This window comes from Micropterus salmoides, unplaced genomic scaffold (assembly GCF_014851395.1).
Source record: "Micropterus salmoides isolate LMB-PRFRI ecotype aquatic unplaced genomic scaffold, ASM1485139v1 Ms_hic_scaffold_6, whole genome shotgun sequence".
Taxonomy (NCBI): Eukaryota; Metazoa; Chordata; class Actinopteri; order Centrarchiformes; family Centrarchidae; genus Micropterus; species Micropterus salmoides.
Window position 1 is genome coordinate 9,370,494 of NW_024044348.1, and position 27,198 is coordinate 9,397,691.

The following is a 27,198-nucleotide window of genomic DNA, read 5'->3' on the forward strand; positions in this document are numbered from 1 at the left end:
TTCACATACTTGCCTGCATACTTTGCGTAGTGGAGGATTAAACGTGAATCCACTAGGGGGCAGAACGGGGCCGGATCATCCCTCGCCGACACCGGATCATCTTCCTTGACAACCTCCGAATTTGCATAATGTAAACAAACCAAACATAGCAAACCTCGAGGTGGTTATGATTTTAATGAGACATCATAACAATCTCGGTAATTGTGGAATAGCTCCAGGAGTTTTATTGTAAACATCCCACCATAAATCTACTTTTTTAAGTCTGCTGCCCACCACCTTCTTCTTCTTCTTTTGTGTTTAATGGCGGTTAGCAAACCAGCTGCATACCGCCACCACTTGGGCTGGTGTGTGCTGACTTGCCTGTCAGGTCGAAATACCGCCGCCACGTTCATGTGCTGAATTGCATCTCACGGACACGTAGCATTAATTTCTAGAGACGTGCACAACCTATGCTCCAAAGGAACACAGGATATGCATGACAGCCATCTTAACATATGCGAATGTGGAGTTAAAAGCGAATCTATCCAGGGCTTAAAGGGCAAACCCGTTTGTATGAGGTTGCTTTATACCAAAGATGTCTATGAAAACACAAATCAGGGTCATTTTCAGCCAAGGCTGCTGGTTTTGAAAGTAGGTGGTAGCTTTTATTTTTTTACTATGACACATCAATCTAATATTTGGTTGCTGTCTGTTTATCCAGACTTGCTTGTTTTAACTTCTCTTTGGTGTATACAGTTTCTTTTTTCTATCAAGCCTTGTAGCTGACATAAAACTCCCAGCCTTTTGAGAAGCAATGTTGAAACTGATTTGTGGTAGAAAGATGAAGAGATTTGACACCGAGTCACGCACACTGTTAAACGCATGCTGTGGTGCTGGGCTCAGTGTATTAAGTGTGAGAGACTTGGGAAAAGGAAACAGAACATACCTGAGAATGCCTCAGCATTTTAGATTACAAGTAGGACTTTGTAACTATTAAACATGTTACAAATGTTACTTTATGCTAAGATTATTATCCTCTGGCTCCAGCTCCATAGATAACGCTCAGATATGAGAGTGGTATCGATCCTAAAAGCAAAAATGTGGATATTGTGTACATCCAACCTCAGCTAGGTACAGGTGCCAGGTTCCCGTAAGGTCTCCGTCGGGCAAACATCCATGTAAACAAAATCAGGCTATGTGTACAGACAATATATACAGTATACAGCTGGAGCTGTGATTATCTGTTTACATGGATGTTATGTCTGACGAAGACCTTGCAAATCAAAATGTTGCAATAATAAAAACTCAGCACTGAATTTCAGCACTTGTTTGGAGTCAACACTTCCCTGCTCATAGATAATACAGTATTTACTTGGAGAGTTTTGACACAACAGCTCTTTTATGCAGTGCATCTCATGTTTTTTTTTTTTTGTTGTTGTTGTTGTTTTTTTTTCTGGTCAGATTGCACGTGACTTCAATCCTAACTGGATGAGTGCAGTGGAAATCCTGGACGACGACAACTTCCTGGGGGCAGAAAACGCCTTTAATCTGTTTGTCTGCCAGAAGGACAGGTGAGGGAAACATAAAATCGTATTGTAAATAAATGGTGAAGTGCAGTGAGATTTTATGCATATGAATTTCAGCCTTTTCCTGAAATCATTGAGCTGCTCCTCTGTAGCCCAACTGCCAACAAGTATCTAAATCACCTCTAATATTCATCCTCTAAAGTCAATGTTATGTCATTAGCAGGCTGCTCTTTCAACATGAGTCTCATGATACTTTTTACTGCAGCATCATCGCTACAAATGTCAGCTAACAGCATTGTCCTTGCATTTGTTTCGGGAATTATGAGTCGCCACTGAGCTTTTAGCCGCTCGGCTGCATTTCCCACTTTAGTCATTTTATATTAGACAAGTGTGGATTTCATGGGAAAGGAAGAAAGATGTGGTCTGAAATAGAGTGTGTTACATTTATGCCACCACTTATTATCCATCTAATACATCAGGTCGGACCATTTAATGCTTTTCACCTTTATTTTTATATCACATCTCTCTTTATTGTTGGTTTCTTCACTTTTCCTCACCCTTTTTATTTTTAATTCATTACCTCTCCATCACTCTGACCTTTTCCAATGCTTCTGATGTCTCTGCCCCTCTTGTTTTCCTTTTGCTTAATCTATCACTCTGGCCCCCCAAAATTTCGTTTTATTTTAATATCTCCTCTTTGTATTTGCTCCTGTCTTGACCCCTCTACACCCCAAATGTTCCCCAATGTTTGTAATCCACCCCCCCTTTTGTATTTCTCTCCCACCGTCAGTGCGGCCACCACAGACGAGGAGAGGCAGCACCTGCAGGAGGTGGGGGTCTTCCACCTCGGCGAGTTTGTCAATGTCTTCTGCCACGGCTCACTGGTGCTGCAGAACTTGGGCGAGAGCTCCACGCCTACTCAGGGCTCTGTGCTCTTTGGCACCGTTAACGGCATGATTGGTAAGCACACGGACAATTACACACTCACAGAAGCATTCATACACACGCACACACACACACAAATATTGCTGTAGGAAAAACCCCTGCTGTATTAAATATTTAATTTATTTTTACCATGCCTTTTTAAGTTTTGAAATTGTTTATTTTTTAACCATTAACCATAAGTTTCAAATTAACCTCCTAAAGAAATATTTTTTAACATTTTGCAAATACAATTGTATGCTTTGTTAGAGGAGAAGATCATTTACCTCACAATACATTTACATTTATTCATTTAGCTGTAGCGTTCATCCAAAGCGACTTACAATTGCTATATATGTCGGGTCGCATGCCTAGGGGTTAAGTGTCTTGCTCAGGGACACATTGGTGGATGTGTCACAATGGGGAGTTGAACCCAGGTCTCTCACACCAAAGGCAGGTGTCGTATCCACTGTCCCATCACCATCCCACAATACTCTCATGTCTGTACAATAAATATTCAGTAAGGCTACTGCAGGTTAGGTTAGCTTAGTTTAGTACAAAGACTGGAGCAGATGGTGCAGCTAGCCTGGGTTTGTCCAAAGGTAATAAATTCAACATCTAAAGCTCACTGATATGTTATTTCTTGCTTGTTTAAAATATACAAAACCAAAGGTGTAAAAATGAGAATTCTGGGTTTTTCTTGGCTAGAAGCAATAACATCTTCTGGTTGCCTGGTAACTAACTTAAATAAAACAGCAAACTGATGTTTTTTACTTCTGTTTTTGTACAGGTTACACCAACATGTAATGTGTTTATTAGTGAGCTTTAGAGGTGTTGGTAGGCTTTTGTACATTCTGCCAGGCTAGCTGTCTCCCCCTGTTTACAGCCTTTGTGCTAAGCTAAGCTAACTGAGAAATGAAGAAGCTTCAATCTTCTGATCAGTCAGCAAGACAGTGAAAGCATATTTCTCAAAATGTCAAACTATGAAATGCTTTATTTTTTTTCACCCTTGAATTTTCCCCTGAAGTGTTTGTTCACTAAAACATTTTCACCACTTATCTCTAGTGTCCAACCACACTGACAGTTGTGGATTTATTTTATAAAATTGTGCGATATTCATTGCTCAGATTTCTGCCTCCATCTTGATTCACTGGAAAGGAAAAGATAAACGGCCATATAGGTCAATTGCCATGCAGCATATTACGACCCATATTTACGTTTATATTCATGAAGCCTCTAGGGGCTTGATTGGAGCTGAGAAGGAGGTCAGGTGACATAGTATAAAGAGCGAGAACCCCGATGGGGTGGCGTTATATTTATAATAAAACCCTGTGAAATCTCTCAGTAAAGTAAACAATAAGCATGAGCATTAGGTTTTAATCCACTAACTGACAAATCAGTAAATAGTTCACCACCAGTTGTCCGTTTGAGGCTGTACCATTGCACACAGAGATCGTTCTCATTTCCAGTATTTCCACTAATCAGCCAACTGCAGTAAGGAGAACAAATTAGGGAGTAGCCTACACCAACTTTTGTCAAAACCATTTATTCACAACTAATGTTTCCCTTTCAGAATGGGAGAGAAATCATAGTTTTACACGTCATTACTCAGATTTAAACTAGTAACTTTCAACATGGCAATTATGATGGCAGAGATGAAAAATAGGGAGTGCACATCATTTGGACACAGCAGTAATTTACACCATGCACTCCACCGCACCAACAACACACAGCACTTTATTTCACCTTCTGTGATTCCTCTAAAAAGACTCTGTGGAAAGTTTAGCAGGAAATAAGAACCATTGTACAGTCCAGTAAAAACACATTGGCCTTTAAACCAAAAGGCCCTCCGTGTGTAATGAAGAAAAATGCCCCTGCTAGTCTTATCGCTCCTCGAGATGGTGTGATATAGATCTTTCTGGCGAGAAGCTGCAGGCCACAAGCTTATTCTACCCAAACACCAACCAACAAGTAGATAAACTTCTAATGCACTTGTTTTGGTCACATTCTCGAAAACCCAGACATGTTGTGATTGAAAGATTATCACACCGATATTGTAGGTGAAGGGGACGAAGACAAATGTCATTTAATGTCAAAGGATTTTATCCAAACTCAAAGCTTTATTAAAAATGTATTGCTGCTCATAAATGATGGTCAGTTTTGTTCTCAAGACTTTATAGGTGTACATTCACATTTCTCTGTGAAATCCAAAACAAAAAAGCAAAAATGACAAGTATTCTTTGGTTTCTGTTTTATATCACTTTTTGAATACCTTCGAATTGATAATCTCTCTGCGTTGGTCAGACAACAAGTATTTATTTAAAATGTTATAAAAAAAATCTCTTTATTTGGATAAATAAGTCAGTATACAAATATTGCAGTAATTAGTCAGGTTTCCATCAAAATTTAAACCAATTTTCAGAGAGGCAGCAAAAGAAAATGCAAATGAATGTGTGTTTCCATCCGCTACTGAGGAAGAGTGCATGACGAGGTGGCATCATTAAGAGCTCCAGTCCAAACTCATGAAAGAAAACATGTTGGAATTTATTTTTCTGTTTCATATATTGATTTGATGAAGGTTACAGTCTTTATCGTTCCACAGAGATCTGATGTTTCTGCAAATCAGCAAAATGCAACAATGCAATGTTTCCATTCCATTTAGTCTAATTTTGCTTTAATAGATACACTAACTTATCTACACTTTTTTGTTCATTTATTTTGAGGTTTTCCACTGACACAGGCTAGTTTATTTATTTTCAGATTAAAAATGCACATAGAAACACTTGGATGGAGAAACACTTTTTGTAATAAGACTAAATAATAAAATTAGTACAAAGAAATTAATAAAATAAAATAAAAATAGTTATAAAAATGTAAGAGCACAATAAAAGTGTGTAAAAGAGTGTACCTTGATGGCATTCCCTTAAAAATAAACAAAGGAATTCATATAAAACAACACATGGAATGGAAAAGTGCAATTAAATACATGAATCAAGAAAACTGTCTGCTGATTAATTGATAATGAAAATCATTAGATGTATCCTCCTGTTGTCCTCTAAACTGTTCCTGGCAGCTTGTCCCAGAACTCTTTCATGGCTTCACATGCAGAGAAACGGGCTCTGCATTAAAATCAATGAAGCCCTTTGTTCTTTTTTGTGTGTACTGTCAATTTCAGTGCAGATTATTTCCCCAGAGCATTACAATAACGCACCCACTGTCACAGAATGTTTTAGGGTAGAGGAAAGCATGCTACTCCCTCAAAGCTCAGTGATTTACACGGAAATCACTCTCGAAGTAAAACACTTAGGAATGGTCTTGAATTATTGAAATAGTGAAATCATACTACTTTACTCCTAACATATTCCCAGCATACAAGCACAAAACTTGCATTAGGAGGATTGCAGTCACACTAGTGAGCTTTTAATTTATTTATTTTAAAGCTTTTATGAGTTTTATTATGAATCCAGCCCTAAAATGTCTTCCTTCCGTCTTGCTGATGAGAAATGAAAAGTAATTGCCATCTGCTGCAGTGAGGTGCAAATCTGTTAGAATATTACATCTTCAACAAAAAAAATGTTGTGTTTGTTGACTGACATACGCGTGTGTCTGTGTGTGTGTGTGTGTTAGGTCTTGTGACATCCCTGTCTGAGGGCTGGTACAGCCTCCTCCTGGACCTGCAGAACCGCCTCAACAAGGTCATCAAGAGCGTGGGCAAGATCGAGCACAGCTTATATCCTTCTTATATTCAAATTTGCACTCACCATCTGTCACTGGGACAGAGACAACCTGCACTGACAGGTGTGTTTGTCTTGGCGGTTAATCTAGAGAGCGACAAAATGATTATAGTAACTTTAATTGGCTTCGTTGGTGTTTGATTGACATCTCATGCTTGAATAGAATTTGATTATACGATTCATATATAGAGTTGAAACCATTAGCCAATGCGTCAGTTAACTGATTGACAATTTTGATGTTCAGTCGTTTAAGTCTCATTTGCTTTTTTCAGTTGCTCTTCAAATGATTTTTAAAAAATGTGTTCTTTATGCTTCTAGTGAAGCTGCAGTTTAAACACCAGTTCTCTCTACTGGTTCAATAGTACCAATAATGGAACCTGATTGTCTGACAACACTGGGTGTCTGCTCTTCTGAAAAAGGTTGTTTTTATTGGACACATTATGCTGAACATTTGTCGACTCTGCCTGAGATAAAATATGTGACATTGTACCTAACGTGCGATCCTCAGCAGAGATAGCCTTGTATAGATTTTCCTTGACTCCGCTGCACCTGGAGATCCTTCCACACAGAGCGTAAGACAGAACTGGCCACGGGATTTATCGACGGGGATCTGATTGAGAGCTTCCTGGATCTCGGCCGAGCCAAGATGCAGGAAGTCGTCAGTACTCTACAGGTAGGAGCTCATCTTCATCCACACTTGTATACTGTGTGTTGAACCAGGTGAAATGTGATTGTTTCATCCTACATTCATGGAAAAAAAGTCTGGACTGGAGAGTTACTTTAATACTGGGAACACTGGATTGTTTCATACTTAAAAAGTTCATTAAGCTTACTCAGCAGTTCTGTCTTTGCCAGCTTGTGGCCTATAATAGACTTGGAAAGTTAGCTTAATAACAGGAAGACATATGTTTGTTATTAGAGCCTGGACCTCTGCTCTGATAACAACTTCAGTTTTCCCAGAAGCATCAGGTGAAGAAGCAAACTAATACCGTGATTTGCCTTCAAGCAATGTTGAACTTTTAAAGTCCCTTCAGACTTATTATTAATTGCTCCTGTGCTGTGTGAGTGGGAGCTGGGAATGTCTTTCATGGCAGAACAGGTGGCAAAATCACTTTTGGAAAATAAACAAATAAGCATAGTCTGCTTTGTGTCTCTCTTTACACTCATTTTATTTGAAAAATTTACACTTTTAACTCATAAACAAAGCTTTTCCCTGTTTGCCTCTCAAGGCCAGCTGATAAAGACAGTTCAACAATGTTTAACAATTTATTTGCCAGGAATATCATGTTTAAAGCCAAAATTTTAATAAAGTTGGAACATTGGTTTAAAAATAAAATATGTTGAAGCATCAGTTGCTCACTTTCATCCCTGTGCAACTAAAAAAAAAAATATGCACCTTTTGAAATAATTCATTATTGACTTTTTTCCAGGTCATTAGATTTTTTTCCAGGTCATTAGATAGTGGGCTGTTTGTGCAATTTGCTCAGTCAGAAGTGCACAGGACTCCCGTTTGGAGGGTTGAGTGTTCAATCCTCACTTCCTGCTAGTATTTTTTTATTTTTTTAACAATTAAGCATGTGCAGGAGTGTGTGCCTCCCAGCGATTGATCCGCATCAGCCTATGGAGCTTATTTTCATTTCCCCAGTATCTCCAGGCAGAGGAAATTCCTGCTTTTCTCATTCATGGGAATCCGATCTCACGTTTTCTGACTGTTTCTGAAATGTTTCTGCTGATACATGTTCAGAAAAAACAACAAGAAAACACATTTATATATGTTAACCTGTTGCTCAGAAGGTGCCTGTTATGAAGTTATCATCGTGGTTCTTGTTTTAATAAGCTAGATAAAAGGTAATGCCCTGGCAGTGGTAATTAGCTTTGGTTTTATATTTGATTTGATTACAATTAATGTTTAAGTTGAGATTTACAAGAAATATTTTATTGCTATTGTGTAAAGGGAATACTGCTGGTAAAAAGCGCCTTATTGTTTGCAAACCACATGTGATTGCACTTTTGTATATATAGCAGTACATTTAAATTAAAAGTGCGCAATACACTACTTTTACTAGAATTCATTATTCAGTTCTGTGCGTAACGATTAATCGCAGAAAATCATGCGATTAAAATTTTTTTTGTCATTGCACAGCACTACTTAATAAATTATCAAAATAGCTGAGTAATAAAATTTGTTGATAACTAATTGATTAATTGACTGATCTTTGCAGGCTTTATTTAAGCCTTTAAACAATACTGGGAACAATCATGGTGTACAGCAGAAAAAGCCTAAGAACAGCTAGATGATGGTTAGGTTTGTAGCTTAGTTTCCCAGACCTCCCTCTCTCTCCCTGCTTCAAAACAGCTGACTAAAATGATCAACTAGTTATGAACTGTGAAGCTGCTTGAAAACAGCAGGGAGAGATCTTCTCTTTATGTACATGTTTTATTTCACTTTTGCTTTGGCAATGTAGATGCCTGTTTCCCATGCCAATAAAGCCCTTTGAATTTATTCTGGAATCTAAAACAGAACCAGGACAAAGGGGGTACTCAAGGATAGAGTGAGGAAACACTTCATTAACATCACTTTGAGATAAAGTAGAAAACTGATGCAAAAATACACTGATAAAATGCAGTCATTGGAAAAAATAGGTTAAAATGATGCAATCGGTACAGGCGAGATAAAAGATTCCCAGGAGCTTATAAAATAATTTTATCTTACAACAACTGAAATGAAAATGGAAAACAGTGAGTAATATCATTGCAGACAGACTGCGTAAAATGCTTTTGAAAACACATGCCTCCCTCTTTTTTGCATTTAGCTGTTTATTTGTTCTAAAGCAAGTGGCACCGGTGAGGTTTGTCTAAGTAGTGGAGTCTCACTGTTTAGTGTCGTTCAATTTCAGATCGATGACGGCAGCGGCATGAAGCGTGAAGCCACAGTGGACGAGGTCATTAAGATTGTGGAGGAGCTGACGAGGATCCACTAACCTCAACCGTCATCCGAACCCCCACTTTGTGAGAGGAGGAAATGATGGGCAAAATGACGAGGAAGCGAACAGATTTGTAAATAATTATAAATAAACAGTGAGTGCATGTTCGTCCTTCGGACTTCAGTGATTTGTCAACCGTTGAGGCCCTGAAAGTGCTACGTGATGAGTGTAGCACTCTTCATGTAGACAAGAGTCTCTGGGCAAAGTGTGTGGCACCCTGTTAGGACAACAAAAAGACCAAAGTAAAGACATTGGTCTGAGAGTGTGTGTGTGCGCGCATGTGTGATTGCGTCCGTGTGGAATAATGTGTGACTATAAATAGGAAAAACCCAGAAATTTTCTTCACCAAAAACATCCTCTGGGATATTTGTGACAGTTTAAAGGTTGAAGGTTAGCAGATCCTCTACACCCACAGTTTAAATCTAAATGATCTACACATTGAAGTCTGGAGTTAACACACTGTACACGCTGAGAAACAAAATGAGGAAATGATAGATTTATAGCTATTTTGTCTTTGTGATGTTTTCTTTGTTTATTCTAATAAACTTTGCTTTAGTACTGTTAATATCTGTGTCTCAGTTTGTCTCCATCTCAACATTTATTATCCTTAAAATCAGGCTCCTGTGCTTACTCAAAATTGGCAACTATTTTGACTAATCTATGAATTTTCAGCCAGGCTAGTGGCGCGACTCTAGGGATAAAAATGTCTGTCAGTTAGTTGGCCCACTACTTCGGTACAGACTGAAATATCTCAACAACTAATGAATCGACTGCCAAGAAGCTTTGCTACAGATATCCAGGGTCCCTGGAGGATAAATTCTAATGACTTTGGTGATCCTCTGACTTTTCCTCTAGTGCCACCAGCAGGTAAAGGTTTTCACTTGATGTGAAGTATGTAAGCATTCACTTGATGGATTGGTACAAAGTTTTGCCATGAAATTTTCTGTGGTGGGCAAAATAGTCAGATATTTTATTTTTCTTTTCTTTTTTTTTTTTAACTTAAGAAAAACTAGCAAAACCACAGAGTAGAAATACTGTAAAGTCAGACATTCAAAATGTCACTTAAATAAAAGTACATGAGTATTTATGTAACTAAAGGATTAAATAAATGTAGTTTTGTAAAAAAAAAATATATATATATATATGCACACACAATATTTCTGTCTGAAATGTAGTGGAGTAGAGGTATAAAGTAACATAAAATGGAAAGTACCTCAAAATTGTATTTAAGTACAGTACTTTGTCAGTGTACTTGTCATAATGAACCACTGGAAATTTGGCACATTCCTGTTGTTGTTAAACCCACTGCTAATCACTAGTATGTAAGCATTGTCCTTGTGAGAGTGCTCCCATGCTGTTATGAGCATTTAGCTCAAAACTTCACCGTGCCTGAGTACGGTTTCAGCTTATTGATGTGGATATTTGCTGATTTTCTTAGTCTTCTAAACTAATGAACTAAATATATTTGGGTTTTGTACTGCAAGCAAGCAATTTAGATATCTAATCTTGGGCTTTGAGAAATCTTGATTGTCATACTGTGTAGTGACATTTTATGGACCAAATGAGAAATGAAGAAAAAAAATTGATAATTATTTGATGGTAAATATAATTTTTTTGCAGCCCTAACTTTATGTAAACTGCTCCAGGTATTTTGACCAACTATAAATGATTGGCCAAAGTTCAAGTCATTCTTTATAGAACAAACCGAATGTAAAGCCTCTCTTCAGACTGAACTGTTTGTATGTAGACAACTGATGTTCTTTTATATGCACATGTTTTAATACACTTAAACAAGGTGCCCTCCACAATCGATGTGTTTGATCTTGTTTATCAAATCAAGACTGCATCTCACGTCTGGTTTACAGTTGATGCAGCCTCTTGCCCAAGCAGCCATAATGAATTTTATGCATCCATAGAGAAATTGGAAGGAAATGAAAAGTCTCCATCTCTTTATGTCAGTGAATCAATTTGTGTGAATACTAAACACAGGGTTTTCTTCTTATTACTTTGTCAGACCTGCTGAAAATGCTGAATACTACAGTACATTGTTTTCTCAAGCGTCTCAATAATTTCTGTTGTGCGCAATTTCTATTCATCAGTAAACGGTGTCAAATTGGAAGATACAAGCTCTTTCAGTCGAAGATATCAAAGGTCTTACAGACTGGAAAACTGGCAAGCTGCAGTAATAATTCTCCATACCCTTGCATTTTTTAGCTGAGGGTTTGAAGCAAACTGGTCAGAAACTGGCAATGGGTGTGCTCTGCCACTTCTCCTGAGCTATTTTTGTCCTCCTGTCACCATCCTGAGGCATATAGGCCTTTGTTTTGCTCTGGTGTTTCGTCACCCGATTCCCCATTCATACTAGATTGTTTGCATCCTCATCCTTCCTCATATTTACATTTGTTTTCTCAATTTAAATAACTAAAACAGCCACACATTGAACATTCTGTTCAGTAAATGCTCAAAGACTGAAAAGAGGTTTAATGGAAACAGTGTGTGACTGAGAATAAATTAATATGAAATTAATTAATTTTCCTAAAATATGAAAACTTTTTATTAGTGTAAGATTCGATTTGAGATATTCTATTACTGAAACTCAAGGAGAAGCAAGCTACTGCAGTTTTTAAATTTTTTATTAAGGATTTATGTGAACTAAATGTGGTAACTTCCTTGTGTTTATGTGCACTCTGCAGTGATGCTTTATCAAGGACGTGCCAGGAAAGAGGACACAGTGAAAGGACTGTGTGCATCCATATTTACAACAGCATTCGCTAATTTTGACACAGCAAGATTAAAAATAATAATAATTAACCACTTGTGCTTCCAGGCAATGTTTCTGTGAGACACGAATGAGCTTTAAAATAAAAGAGATCTTTAATAAACAGTGAATGTTGAGTTTTAGGTTTATATATCTGGAGCCATTGACCCATTATTTCCCCCCCAATGTTCAATAATCATAAGGCCATCCATAATCCAAACATAAACCCAAAACTTAAATTGTAAACACGCCATTACATTCTGCTGTAGCTCCCTAATTTATTGTTAGGCCTTTTTTATAATTAGACTAACATTAGATAACAAAATCTAAGCTATTGTGATTTCTAGTGCTCTTTATTTATATAGCACATTTAAAAACAACAGAAGTTGACCCAAAGTGCTCCAAATACACAATATACACAAATACATGTATACATTAATAAAAGGAATAAGGAGTACAAGGTAAAAATCTAAATCAGAAGAAGTAAAATTAGAAACTAAAAAGGAAAATAAGACTAACAACAGATTAAAATGCTGTGAGAAGACGTAAAAATAAATGAGTGGCCTTGACAAAAACATTAAGTCAAATTAGTCAAATGAACTAAAACCCAGAGAAAAAAAGGTAGGTGTTTAGATTAGATTTAAAAAACTGAAATTCTCAATGCTGGGAGAGGACTTAATGTCGGACAGGAGAATATTCCAGAGCCATGAGGCAGCAACAGAAAAGGCTCGGCCACCTTTTGTTGTGAGGCGTGAGTGGCGTACTGAGAGGAGTTGTGAAGATGACCTAAGAAACCTAAGAGCAGAACATGTGATCAGCATATCAGCAATACATTGTAGAGCTAATCCATTAAGGACTTTAAAAACGTAAAGTAAAAAACGTTAGTAAAATTTTAAACCATTTGAAGTTGAGAAATTGTGGAATGGGTCGAGTGAATTACAGTAATCCAGCCGAGAGGTGATGAAATCCATGTACAGTATAACTGGCTATGGTTCTAAGATGATAAATGCTGGCCTTCACAACACTACCGACTTGTTTTTTAAAATTCAAAGAAATGTCCAAAAAAGAAACAGGACATGATTATTTTTAACTACATCTTGCAAATTTGTTTCCACATGAAGCAGGGAATGACGAAGAGGTTCCTATTCTGACTGTAAAGGTTATTTTTCTCAGGTAGGAGGTAAATGTTTACACTGTGCCCCGCAGACCAACTTTGTCCTCCAAGCATTTTAAAGAATTCCATGATCAATTCTGTCAAAACCTTGTTCAAGGAGACCTGAGAGAAGGCAACTTTCTCCAAAATCTTAGCAATAAATGGTAGCTTGGAGATGGGCCTTTATGGTCAATGTCTAGACAAGGTTTCTTTAATAGGGCCTGCATAATTGCATGTTTAAAACTGGAAGGGACAACACCATTCGTTAAACAGCTATTAATTATAACCAAAAGTAGAGGGCATATTGTGACAAAAGCTTTCTTGAATAGGCCTGACGGTATAATGTCTAAGGGACAGTAGGTGGGATTAATACGCAAGACCACCTCAAATAGCTGGGAGGTAGGCATAGGTTGAATCTGCTGGAGGGAGCTGACTGGATGATTTGCCTCTGAGAGTCTTAAGGTGAGATGTGAAATCTTATGTTGTCAGTTTTGTTGATGAAGAAATTCATAAACTTATCACAGGTTTCAGAAGTGGGAGCAGAGGTAGCAACCACAGCAGCAGAGTTAAGTTAAGTTTAAGAAAGAGTTAGAGCTTTGGTAAAGCTTTTAAGCAATCTCCTGGAGTTTGTCTTTTTTCCAATAATACTATGTCCTTCTACAAGGACAAAGTCGTCTAAGAGCACGAGTGGAGTCATTTTGCCTGGGGTGCTACACATTCCAGGGTGTCAGTGCAGGAAGGAAGGGCATCTGAGATAAATGTGTTGGAGGAACGTGTGGCTGCATGTTAATAATAATTAGTGCTGGGCAACGAATAAAATTTTTAATCGCGATTAAATATAATCACTTGTAATCACGCACTTTTAATTTAAATGTACTGCTATATGCACAAAAGTGCAATCACATGTGGTTTGTAAACACTTTAAACAAATAATGTGCTTTTTACCAGCAGTATTCCCTTTACACAGTAGCAATAAAATATTTAAGGTAAATCTCAACTTTAACATTAATGTAATCAAATTAAAATATTAAACCAAAGCTATTTGCCACTGCCAGGGAATTACCTTTTATTTAGCTTGTTAAAACAAGTTACCATCATCATTTTTTTTTCTTTTCTGAACAGGTATCAGCAGAAGCATTTTTCTTTTATCAGGGAGCAGCATAAACAGTCTATGTTCAATCAGTAGCAAGTGTCCCTGTTACAGTGAGGTGAAGTGGTTGAGCAAGATCCAACAAGCCCGCCTGCTGCCGAAGTTGATTTGTCTTGAACTTTTTGTACGCAACGCGCAGCACAAATCAATGGAAGAGAGACTGATCCTCGCTGTTTGTGAGTTTCCAGAATCTATTACTGTTTAGAGCATCCCCGCAAAACTAGATGAAGGCCTATCAGGTAAAGTTATGTAGCCTATAATTTTAACTTAACTTAAATAGGCTACAGCTGTGTAGCGCACAGAACCCGTTGCCATGGTTACTCTCAGTAGGGCACCTGCTGTTTACTCGCTGCATCCAGCGTAGCCTGCCGAAGCCTCCCTCCGCTGCTTGTTTGGGTGGGTGATTTGCAGGCTGATATCCACCCCTCCTATGTGTATTCAGAGCCAGTGAGCAAAAGCCTTTCAAAATAATTTATCATTTTCAAAAAAACTGCGTTAACGTACGATAAAATAATTGTTGGCGTTAATTAATTAATGCGATAATGCGTTAATGTGCCCAGTCCTAATAATAATATATATATAAAATATATTTTTTTAAAAAAGCTCTGTATAACTAAATAGCCACTGAGATTTAAGGCCGGGGTCAAGCTGCCAAGTAGCTGCTCTTTTTCTTCGGGGAGGGTAGGATTCAAAGACGATTTAAAGGTGCATTAGTGTTTTGAAAGGTTTTCTGATTTAAAGGTTCAGTGTGTAATATTTCGGGGGATCTATTGACAGAAATGTAATATAATGTAACTATGTTTTTAGTGGTGTATAAAGATCATACATAATGAACCGTTATGTTTTTATTACCTTAGAATGAGCCATTTCTATCTACATACACCACGTGTCTCCTTACATGGACGTGCATGTTTCTACAGTAGCTTGAACAGACAAACGGCACGATAGAGTGCGTTTCATCACTACGTTGAATATGTACTAAGTAGACGAAGAACAACAACAAGAAATAGCGTTAGTAGTAGTAGTCGACTGGTTTATCAGAAGTAAAAAAAGAAGAGAAATGTAGACAAAAGGAGCACCACAGGTATTATTTAGCACAACAGCCAACAGAGTGCGTCAAACACCGTAGCTTCTCCTGCGCACTTGGAAAGGGAGTTTTTTAATAATCAGAATCTTTTTTTCCTTCTTAAATCTTTATTGCAAAAAGAGAAATGATGTGTGTAATACGTAGTTTGTAATATGATTAGTTTGCTGTCCAAGTAGAGTCAGCTAGATGTCTGCGTGTTGTTTATGTGCTCTGATAATGCTAATCCAACACATCTTTGTAGTAGCGTCCACGTTGATTCCTCATTCTGACTTAAGAGCACATGAACACACTGAAGTCGGATGAACAACTTCACATCTCAGGAAATAGGACCATCCGAGGAGCACGAGAATGCACCGAGAGCTGCTGGTTGCAATTCGCAACCCTCACCACTAGATGCCACTAACCTTACCTTTGTTTGCTTGTTTTTTGTGTAAGTTAAAGTATTAACTGATTATGTTTAATCAACTTAAAAGCCAGAGTGGACAGCCACAGCAGTTCAGCTTAAAAAGATAAAACGTAGATATATGACCGGGTTCAAGCCACCAAGTGTCCTTTCTTGGGTGAGGGTAGAATTTTAATCTAAGTTTGGTCAGGGCTGGAGAAGGGTGTCACTGGTCAGAGGGCCCAGTAGATTTATGATGGCACAGCCTGGTACCTACTGCTGGGCCTAATGATGGGTCAGAACATAATTTTATATTAATACTGGGCTTCCATAGGAATGCCCACCCAACCTTTTACTGTGCATATTTCACTGTGCATTGATTACTAACTTAATGCGTTGTAACATACACAAACAACCCCAAATGTTACTAAATTCTGATCAATAAACCACTCCGAAGAACTCAGATAAAACAGCACAGACAGAAATCTCTGCACAGTGTTTTAAGTTTGGCAGAACATTCTGCGGCCATGTAGAGTCTATTACAGGTTGTCAGGGCCTTTTAAAGATTTGTTTACAACAGAATTTTGTCATAATTCCTGACTGAGAGAAAAAGACCCAAACGCAAATCTTGGCATGGTTAGATGGTTATTCAACAAAGGTATTGTGCAGGAGAGTTGGGCTAGAGTGGGTGGGTTCCTCCTTTGGTTCTGGGCTGGGGAAACGGAGAGGCTGCTGGCGGGCTTACGGAGCAGGGGTGTTTGTTGCTAACTACGGTAGCAACTTCCTTGGTCGGAACTATGCAGTGTTAGGTGGTGGATTTAATGGGTTTTAAGCAGGGAATGTTAGATAATCCTGCTGTACAAACATATTTAAGGTGAAGATTTTTTTAAATGTTGTAAAAGTATTTTTAAATGTATTTGTCGCGTCATGGGGAGGGTTGCATTGATTCAGTACTGTATCTGTAGACCATCTACAAACAACAGGTGTTTTACTCACAGATTACCAGTCTGTTCACAATAACCCAGTACAAAGGTTAAAGGACAAAATGGAAAAGGTAAAGACAAGACTTTTAATATTAGTTTCATGTGTACATTTGTAGGCCTCTGAGGAAGATGGGTGTTCTCTAGTCTTCATTATAAACATAAATATAAAAAGAAACAACATAAAATTCATGAAATTACTGTAAGGAATAAATCCCTGAGAGCTTTCGTTGCCATTATAACAAAGATAAATAGAGAACTTACAGGAGTTGAACTCATGTCTGTCTCAGTGGGAAACATTCACAAGCTCAGCCACTTATTGCACTGAGCTATTCTCAAGACCTAGGTATTGGTTGCAGCCAAGGGATTCATAATAGTGTTAAAGTGTTGACACGAAGATACTTGCAGATTAAACCTATTTTACTAAATGTCTTGTAATCACTAATAGTTCTTAATTTTTTCTTCTACGTTTTAGGCTAACTAAAATGATTAGGTTATATATTATTTATATTGTTGATTTCATTAATACTATTGTTGATTTTCTTGTTATTGCAAGTACATCTTTAATATAAAAAGCCTAAATAATAATAATAACTAGAATAATAATGTCACTTAATATCGGCGACTGGATGTTTGAGCCTAACCTAAAAAGCAGATTACCAGTCAGGTGTGCTGATGAGGATAATGTTCAGGTGTGTGACAAAACAGAAAACACGCCAAGCTCCCAGCACACAGTCGTAACAAAAACAGTCAAACACCCACACACACAGGAGTCACAGCCGTGACAAATTGTAAGCAAGGATTAAAGCAGCCTGTATATTCATGATCAGTTGAGAAACCCAAAATGCTTTTTTTTAAATTTATAACTCTTAATAATGGAAAAGCTATGCACTTGTTCAAGACCAATTAAGATTACTGGACATATGATGATGATTATGTTTTTACAATAGCCTTTTTCACAGTTACTCTGACAGTAAAAAAGGACAGGAGGAGCTAATAACATGGTCGCCTTCCAATGAGTGTCCCCGGAAGCCATGCGAGTGAGCCATAATCCACAATACCAGGGTCCTGGAAGTGGCAATTAAATGAATTACAGCTATAATTAATTTTATTACTTTCACCTATGCTTTTTGTGCTATAACATTTTTGCAGTAAAAAAGGGCACCCAAGACACAGAAGGTGTCTGCCAGACAGCATGAATGAAGTCAAGCATTCAGAGGTTTAGTCCTGCACAACCATTGTTTGTGTGTTTCCTGTAGCTGTGTGGGGTCTGAATGAATACAGCACAGAATGATTCCATGTTGAAGACCTGTGTGTAAAATCAAAGTATAATTACTCAGATAATGCACCACGTATGGCACACCACAATTCTCACCTAATAGAAACGGCATGTGGATCGAGCAGTGTGACTTATTGTTGCTGTTTCCACCTACACATACTGTGTACATAACCCACAGCTGGATACAAGTTCAGGTATCTTCTAGTTGCTTTTGAAACATTGTAAATTATTCAGGGTAGTAGAAGTCAATTTTAACAAGTAGGCGTTGATTCTAGCTGGAAACACCAACAAATGATTTAAAACACCTCTCAAAATAACTCCTGCAAGGCACCAAACATCACAGATGGGTGATTCCTTTGGATTTTACTTTAAAGGGAGAAAGGAAGGTCAACCATGTAGAACCACCTCTGGGAAATGTCCAGTACAACCACAGCTCTCTACTGATTAAACCTAACAGCTTGACTGGAGCAGCTGGGAGGCTGAAGCAAATCATTTCACTTCAGATTGTTTGACGAGCGGTTATCTACTGACTCTAAACAGGTGTCAGGGAGTCATGCTAGCTCTTTTTTGCTTGGTTGGATGAGATTTTTTTTTCTCCCAGCTACATCTCACATCTTTTAATCCCACTGAGCCGGAGCCAGAGGGCCCTCCTGGCCGTTACCAGCGCCAAAAGTGATGGTGTCTTTGATGTTGGGACCCCAAAGCTTTAAAACACCCCAACCCCAAGAGATTCATCAGCCACAGCCAGTGTCGTATTTTGATAATATTTCTTGAGCCCGTGTATTTTTACAATCTTTATTTTATTATCTGTGTCTGTTTAATCAGTTTCTGACAGCTTTACTGTTTATGTTGAGTGTTAAGCACTATGCTGCATGGTTTTGTAAAGTGATATTAAGATAACAGCTCATTAATAAAAGTGTCTGTCTCAAGGCCTCATTATCTAAAGCTAACACTGAGATTCAGGTTTCCTAAATATTGTATGGGGTTTTTTCTGATGGTGTACATATACACTATTACTGAAGTTTTTCCAGGTGAATGAACAACCTATAAGCTTGACACACCTCAAATTTCTCCTGCCTTTCCAGGAGATTAAAAGATAAGGCAAAATAATTCTATATGTTACTTGTTTTCAACAAATCACAAATTCACAGTACTTTTCAACTTTCCCACCCTCTCTGTGGCACTGATTCCTAAATCTGTTTGTTCATACTGAAGATGGAAATCATTAAAATGGGTCACAAATAGTCAAGTTGAGTGAATTTGATTTATATAGCCCAAAATCACAAATTTGACTCTAATGGCTTTACAATCTGCACATCACATAACAACCTCCATCCTTAGACTTTTTTATAAAAGCTGTAGTCACTGTAGTTTTTAGCAAATGTTACTCAAACAGGAGTAAATAATGCATTTGTTATGGACTATTTTTCGGTGTGGATTGATACGCATTTGGTGCATTAGCAAGTGTGCAAGTGCAGTAGAAGGAGAGTTTGTGTGGGACTGATTCAAAATAAACTACAGCGGCTTTGTTCATGGTAGTGAAATAATATATGCCAGTGTAACAACAATGTATCTCTATGGCACATAAGCTACATCAGGTTATAAATACACAGAAAAGTCTGTATGATACTTTATCATTATTAGATTAATTAAAAGTTGGTTTTGGTATTTTTGTGGAATTTGTTGACAATAAGAAAAATATAGAATATTATCAGACTTATCCTTTCAATGCTATTTTGGTGGTTTCCAACCGTTTGGCTTGTGACTCTGAAGCAAATTAATATCAACCTACACTGATTCTCATAGGTCTCTAACACCAGATTTGGAACAACTGCAGTAGACCAAGTCCAAGTGGAGCACTTACTTTAATGTGTTGGAGTGTTTCGTTGGACTTGCTCGCTCATTGTCACCGACTCAAGCGACTGAAACTCCATTGTCCCTGGATGAACCTTATATTTTTCCCGAGGACAGAAGTGGACTATTTTATGCAGTCTAAACAGCATGGTTAATGCATTCGGCCCTGGCAGGGGGCCCCCACTTTCTGGCACGTAATTTGTTACTGCCAGTCCCATCCTGCAGCAGCTGAGGGGGAGTCTTACTCTGCACCCTGCTGCATGTCTATGATCTAGCCAGAGTAAATCTGGTCCTGGGTGTTTGGTTTTTGTCTTTTTTTCAGTTTGTTCTGCTTGAAAGTGTTTTCCCAGTCTTGCCAGGATGAGACTACATCCTCTCTGGTTTTGGTATAGTGTTGTTTTGTTTGCAGGATTTTATGTCTTGTCATGAATTGGATTCCTTCCAATTCTGAGTTTGAGAGATTTTGACTAGAAATATTAAGATGATTTTTCATTTGCAGATGAAAAAATATCAGCAGTAATGTATTTAGAGTAGACTTTAACACCCTGCAGAACTGCTGTAGAATTGGATTACAAGAAGATTGCAGTGCTACTATATTTTAAAGATTGTCTTCTATGGCCTTCCCAATCCCACAATTCAGTTCATAAAAGCACAAGAGGAGGAAGATGTATGTGAGCGCTGACACAGTGATGTGGAGATTTCAGGGTTTACTCAAATGCATGAAACACAAGATGGGCTGACTAAAAAAGAAGCGGAGGGCTCGTCTGTGTGCTACTGATAAGAAGAGCAGCCATCTCTCTTTAAAATTAGAGACAGACATGACCAGAGCTTACTCCATGAAATCATACTTTATTATAAAGATAAGAAAATTTGATGGAAAACTGTTCTTGAGATCACTTACGCATACTCTCTGGAATCATTTCCACCCAATTGTGTTAATAATGTAGAGCCTCTAATCACATTAGCTAGACGTAAAACGGGTTTTGGTTTTGATGCTCGGGCATACTGCATGAAATATTCAAATTGAGGTGCCCTACATTAGGTGGTGAATCTTTTTTTTTTTTTTTAGCACACTGGAGGCAATGATCTGAAAACACACTCTTTCTCTAATAGCCATGTTAAGATGCTAATCTGGTGGTCCAAACATATAATTATGCTGCAGTTGGAGATACTAGACATTTTCTGGCATTGTTTAGAGGTAAAAGTGCACTTGCTAACAACAAAGAGACAAAACACTGTGCTCGGGATGTAGCATCTTTATGTGTGGGCAGCGAAAGTGCCCAGCTGTCTGTGGTCTTGGGTTTGTAATTATGATAATGGTAAAACTACCCTCTAAATGTATTTTGTCTTAAATTTATAGAAAATGTAAAGACTACAGGACTCTACAGCCACGCTAGTGTCTCTGTGAGGCTGCTTAAGATACGGTGACCAGATGTGCAAGATTGTCCCAGTTTCAAGCAGGATGTCGTGAGTCCAACCAAATAAATGTAAAACACTAAATTGTCCCAGTTATAAAACATTCACGTTGCATCATTAGCACATACATGTGATGTAAAATATGGTCACCCTAGCTTAGGCACAGTGTTGCTTTGACCTAAATGCTAACATCAGTATGCTAACATACTCATGCTGATGTTTAGCAGGTATTATGTTTAAAGGTGGGGGAGACTGGGTATGGTTGTAACTCTTTTTGCTTCAGCAACTATTACTCGCAATTTTTTTTAGCTAAAGTTCATTTATACAAAGTACCTGCATTTGTTTCCTACAAATGGCACCATTCAGTCCTCAACTGGAATTCTTCAAATTCTGCTTTCAGAACTTTAAGAAATAAATGTACAAACAAGACTAGAAAAGCCAAATCAGATTATTATCAAAAAAAAATCTTAATAATAACCCCTCTAAATTTTGGAAGCAAATTAAGTCTCTGTCTGGTTCCAATTCCTCTTCAGGTCTCCCAGAACATGTTTTTGTAAATTCTGTTGAAATTAAAAACAAAATTGATATAAATGGACATTTTAACAATCACTTTGTATCAGCTGGCTGCATTTTCAATGAGTCCAAATAAAGTCCTCATTCACTCTAACTCCGGCACTAAAACACTACCAGAAACTTTTGTTTTCAGAACCTTTTTAAAAGAGGATATCTGTATTGCTCTTAAAACTATTGACCCAAAAAGAAAAATCATCAGGACCAGACAACTTAGAACCTTTCTTATTAAAGGTTGCAGCAAATTCAATTCCCAAATTACGGAACGCAACCTATGTGCTTCCCTTGCTAAAGGGTGGATTCCCTTCAGCTCTTCATAATTATTGGCCAATTTCCAAACTCTCTATTCTAGCTAAAATTTTGGAAGCTCGTGTTAACTGTCAATTAAAATACTGAGAGCACAACATTCTAACTGATGCACAGTCAGGTTTTAGAGCTGGGAACAGCACTGTTACAGCAACTTTGTTGCTATTAAATCACATTACAAATGCCTTGGACCAAAAGCAACACTGTGTTCCTTATTTGTTGATCTGTCCAAAGCATTTGACTCGGTTGATCAGGAGCTACTACTGAATAGATTAAGTAATATTGGAATAGGAACACAGCAATCAGTTGGTTATACAGTGAACACAATGTATCTCTATAGACGGTCTTAAATCAGACTTTTTAGAGATTTCCAAGGGTGTTCCAAGGTTCGATTTCAGCCACTATTACAAATAATATTGGAAAGGATGTGCAAACTGCTAAACTGCACCTTTATGCAGATGGCAGTGTAATATTCAGTTGCCCTTTCACTGAACCGAGCCTTAAATGACCTTCAATTAGCTTTTCATCAGCTTCAAGTCTCAATTCATGGCCTCAAGTTAGTGCTAAAAAAAACTAATTTATGACGTTTTCGAGGGCTCGGTCCCAATCCCCAGATAATACAACTGTACACTAAATGGGGACTTAATTGAAAATGTTTCATCATATAAATATTTAGGTTTTTTCTTGGATGACAAACTTTCTTTCAAAGTTCTTTTAGAAAACCTTTTGAATAAGCTGAAAAAAGGGTTGGGTTTTTATTATTAGAAATAAGGCTCATTTTAACATCATAGCCAGAAAAAAACTTGTGCAGGCTACCACGCGCATAGACATTGTCTACTATTAAACTCACTACAAACTTATTGTAGTAGTAAAAAGTACTTCAATGTACCTAAATTTGGAAAATCTTTGTACATCTAACAAAAAAAACATCTGTGTGTGTCAATGTGTGTTTATTCTTAATCAGAGTCTTCAGTGCTTGAACTGGGCCAGTACTCACCAGTATGCAGAACTTACTCCTTAGCATAACAGGACTTTCTCACAAGCTGCTGGTACTCTTTTCTGCCTTCTTCACTAGCGGAGGCTAAGTAAGGGTGCCGAAACACATGCCTCCTTGTGAACAACATGTGAATAGGGAGTGCTGGTCAAAGTGCTGACAAATTAATGCTTTCTTACCTCAAAATCATTTTTTTCTCTATATATTCTGAATGTGCCTGTTTCTAGCCTTGACAACCACCATGCCTGTAAATACTGAAATGCTCTCATGAGTCCTACCTTATCTCTAATTGGTGGAATTAGTGTTGTTACAACTTTCCCCATGTTCCAGCTATACCCGGTCTCCCTTACAATGTGTAAGAATTGGGACTACTCTCCACCTGTCAAATTCATACTCCAAAAAACATAGGGGGCAGCCAGTATAAGCCCTGTAACGCTCTCTCTACTGTTTCCACCTGAACAACAATACAGTTACACCTAATGTTGTTTCCTAGCCTACACTTGAGGCAGAAGAGGTCTTAAGGTTGACAAGTATGGAACAGTACAGAGGTGATTTACAGCGGCTCAGACCAGGACTCTGACTGGATATCTGTACACAATTTAATCTTGATCCATCCAATAGCTGAGATATTTCAGTCTGGACCTAGAGCCATGATGACACTTGTATGACCAAAAACAATTAAAAAACACAATTTTGACCATGTAATATGATTTATTTATTGGGACAAAGGCCATGACAGTCAAGCTCAAGAATATATAAAAAATTTAAAATGTGATCTTAAATTGTTCATGTGAACCTGTCATGGCTACAGGCCTTCAACTCAGGATATTTCTTTCTTATTAATGTCTTTGAAACATTAATATTAGACGCAAGGTGGTACTCTCCTCCAACCTGACATGAACCTGCAGGTCATTTACATCCTGCTGGTGTCTCTAAAGTGATAATTTAAATCATTCAACACTAATGATGTTGAAGCATGGTCATTAGCTGAGTCTACCAGTCCTGTACATGTAATATCTCCAAGCCAGCCTCACAAAAATACACCAGCAAACAGGGCTGTGATAACAGTAACATTTTAAGCCACAAAGCAATTTGAGAAAAAAAGGTTTTAACCACCCACGACAAGAGAAAACATCTATAGTTTATTTCTGATGTTTATTCTGTAGTCTAGATCACGCTGCAGGATTCATTTTTGTCTGGCAAACCATTGGGTGGTTGGGAGATCTCCAATTTACAGGACTTCTTGCTGACAACCAAGCTTTGGTCTCATGTTACTTAGTGAATAAATATTTAAGTTCTCAGTGTTTCAACAAGGAAGGCTGGCAACTACTTCAGGTGATATGGTTCTCATCCTCAAGCAGGGATCTGAGCGAAGGGGCAAACAGGAAGTTACAAAGTGTGGAGTCATTTATAGGGGTGAAGACCTGGAATGGTCCAAGTGTGAGCCAGTACAGAGGGGTGTACTGGAGTACCTTAAGTTGCTGTTTTGAGAAGTTTTGTTTAGCATGTAACATTTCATTTATGGTTTTATAGTTGATGTGTTGTGTATTGATGTAGCCAGAGATGTTTTGGACTGTTGAGATAACATAATGGTGTTTAATTGATTTTCAGTTAACTTTGATTTGACTTGTAGGAAGGGCCTCTGGTATAAAGGAAGGAGGCAGAGGCTCCTCTCAGGAGAACAGCTTTGGCCTGGAAGGGCACATGTTCTAGAGCCTGTGGTGTCCGAACAATAATGTTGCGATGATGTGTTGAGAAGAAATCCGCTTGACACTGAAAAGTTTATTACATCAAGGAGTTCAGCATCAATTACAAGCTCTGCAGCAGCTTGGAGAATGACCCAGCCCGATGGCCACTCTGTCTCTCTGTACATCCAACATAGCTTATATAGGATATGTGTAGGTATCTGTTAGGTACCATAGCAGGGTTTGAGTCTGCAAAATAAAGCTCCAACCCATAGAAGGGTACAGTACTATTCTGAGGTAACAAAACAAGGGGTTAGAGGTCAAATTCTATAGAAGGATTCAGTCCCTACATAACCACCAATCACTGCTCTCCCCTTAGGAGGTCACTGACCCTCTGTCCTGCTGCCTCAGTGCTATTTTAAACTGTTATGAGTCAAATGCACATATATTGTACACTACAAGCCCAATAGTCATAGAGTACGGTCTAGACCTGCTCTTTTATGAAAAGCACTGTGAGATAACTGTTGTTGTGATTTGGCGCTATATAAATAAAATTGAATTGAATTGAATTGAATAGTCAGGGCCTGATATAGTTTTTTGTGTTGTTTAATATCAGTTTGTACCTATAATTTGAATAGTTTATACTTAGTTTATACTTAGTGTTTGTTTTTGTTAATTTTTGATATATTTTTGCAGTAATTCACTTGCACAACTGCACTTTCCACGTATCTGGTGAAAAAATAAATTGAAGCACCAGGTGAAGAACTCTCTGTCTCCTCCTTCCGCCATGGGGCTAAACATTACAAGTATTATCAATGTTGGCATCACACTTAAACAAAGGGAGAATTAATGGTTTTAGTTCAAAGGTTTCACAAAGCCAACCTCGTGGAAAAGCAATTGGAGGAGTATTAAATGGTCAGTAGTTTGTCACTTGTGTTTTCTACCTCTCATCCTGAAAAATGTAAACATTTATTCAAGTAGAAGTTATTTTCTGCTGCTTACAAATTGTGCTGTAATTCGTTGTGTCAGTTGATTGGTGGAGATTTAAACAAACCCAGGCAGAGTTTGACGGATGGCCACATACAGGAGAGGCAGCCAAGTGCGACTTTTCAGTTTTACACGGTCAGTACAAAGTCAAACCAAGCAATCTCACACTTTGTGTTCACTGTAAAACCTTATGTTGAAACACATAGACAACCACGATCCCCATGAAACCTGGAAGTTGTGCTTTTCATTTAGTTGCCCACAGCCCAAATCTGTTAGGGTAAGGCCACAAATGATGTGTAAATGCAGGCGGGTGACCATCTTCTGCCAACGGCCAGTGCAACATGTGATGCACTGGCAGATAAGTTTTCTTTTTTGTAGTTCGTTTGAGTGGTTGTGGTTGTTAGACATTTTGCATCAAAGTCTCCTCCATCTTGGCTCACTAAGAAAACAACACGCAATGACGGCCAGGTGGGGTCAACCATTCACACTTCTTTGCTATTGCTTGAGGCTGCAACTTCACCGTTCAAAGTTCACCAAAGTTGAACTCCACGCAATGCGAAGATGCAAATTTGCTTTGCCAATGGAGGTGCTTGTGGAATGCTTTGCCATAGATTGGGAGTGAATGGGAGGTGAATATTTGCCAATGTTAAATTCTAGCATTTGTGACTGTGCCCTTATTCTGTTGTGTACCAATATACACTATATGGCCAGGCTACATGTTGACACTCCTTGTAATTAGTAGGTTCAGCTGCCTAAGCCACTACAATTGCTAACAGGTGCATAAACTTTATTCATGGCATTTATTCATGGACTTTATTCATGGCATTTTTTACTTGTCATAGCAGGGAAAGCAAAGGTGAAACTAATTTTGTTAAGTGAACCTGTAAGCTATGCCAGTGAGCCAGCAGGCACAATACCAGCACCCTGGAACTATCTCACAGAGATGTAATGCAGTCAGTTTTTAATGTTATCAATCACACCTGTGCTTTTCCTGCTATGACAAGCCAAAATATCTGCTATGAAAAAGGTCCATTTGCACACCTTTGCAGAAGAAATGGTTGAACTGTGGCAATATCATAAGTCGCCATCTTTCCAATGACTCAGTTAGATTTGCTGGATTTGTCCCGGTTAACTTTAAGTGATGTTGTTAAGAGGTGGAAATGTCTAGCAGCCACATGAGCTCACAAAACAGGGCCGCTGAAGTGGGTAGCGCATTAAAATAAAGATGGAACACTTAATTGTGAGTAGTTTCTAAGAAACGACTGAGGAACAAATAAGGGAAAGCCTGAGTCGATGAATTGTTAATAAATAGTTCCTCAATAACTTTGAGAACTATGTAGTAGATGATGATTAGTTACTTGATAAGATACATGTATATATTAATAAATCATTAGGTAATGATTAGTTCATAAGTATATGTGACTTGTCACACTTGTTCCTGATTAAGTAAACA

General features: G+C 38.0%; 1 protein-coding gene across 1 annotated transcript in view; it reads left to right on the forward strand.

Annotated features, from left to right (window-relative positions):
* Positions 1–9,709, forward strand: part of ddb1 (damage-specific DNA binding protein 1) — a 46,215-nt gene extending 36,506 nt beyond the window's left edge. The window contains exons 23-27 of the mRNA XM_038701119.1: positions 1,441–1,550; positions 2,296–2,465; positions 6,054–6,156; positions 6,710–6,833; positions 9,058–9,709. Of these exons, the coding sequence (XP_038557047.1) occupies positions 1,441–1,550; positions 2,296–2,465; positions 6,054–6,156; positions 6,710–6,833; positions 9,058–9,141 (591 nt within the window). The 3' untranslated portion in view covers positions 9,142–9,709. The remainder of the gene's footprint in view (positions 1–1,440; positions 1,551–2,295; positions 2,466–6,053; positions 6,157–6,709; positions 6,834–9,057) is intronic.
* The last annotated feature ends 17,489 nt before the right edge of the window (positions 9,710–27,198 follow it).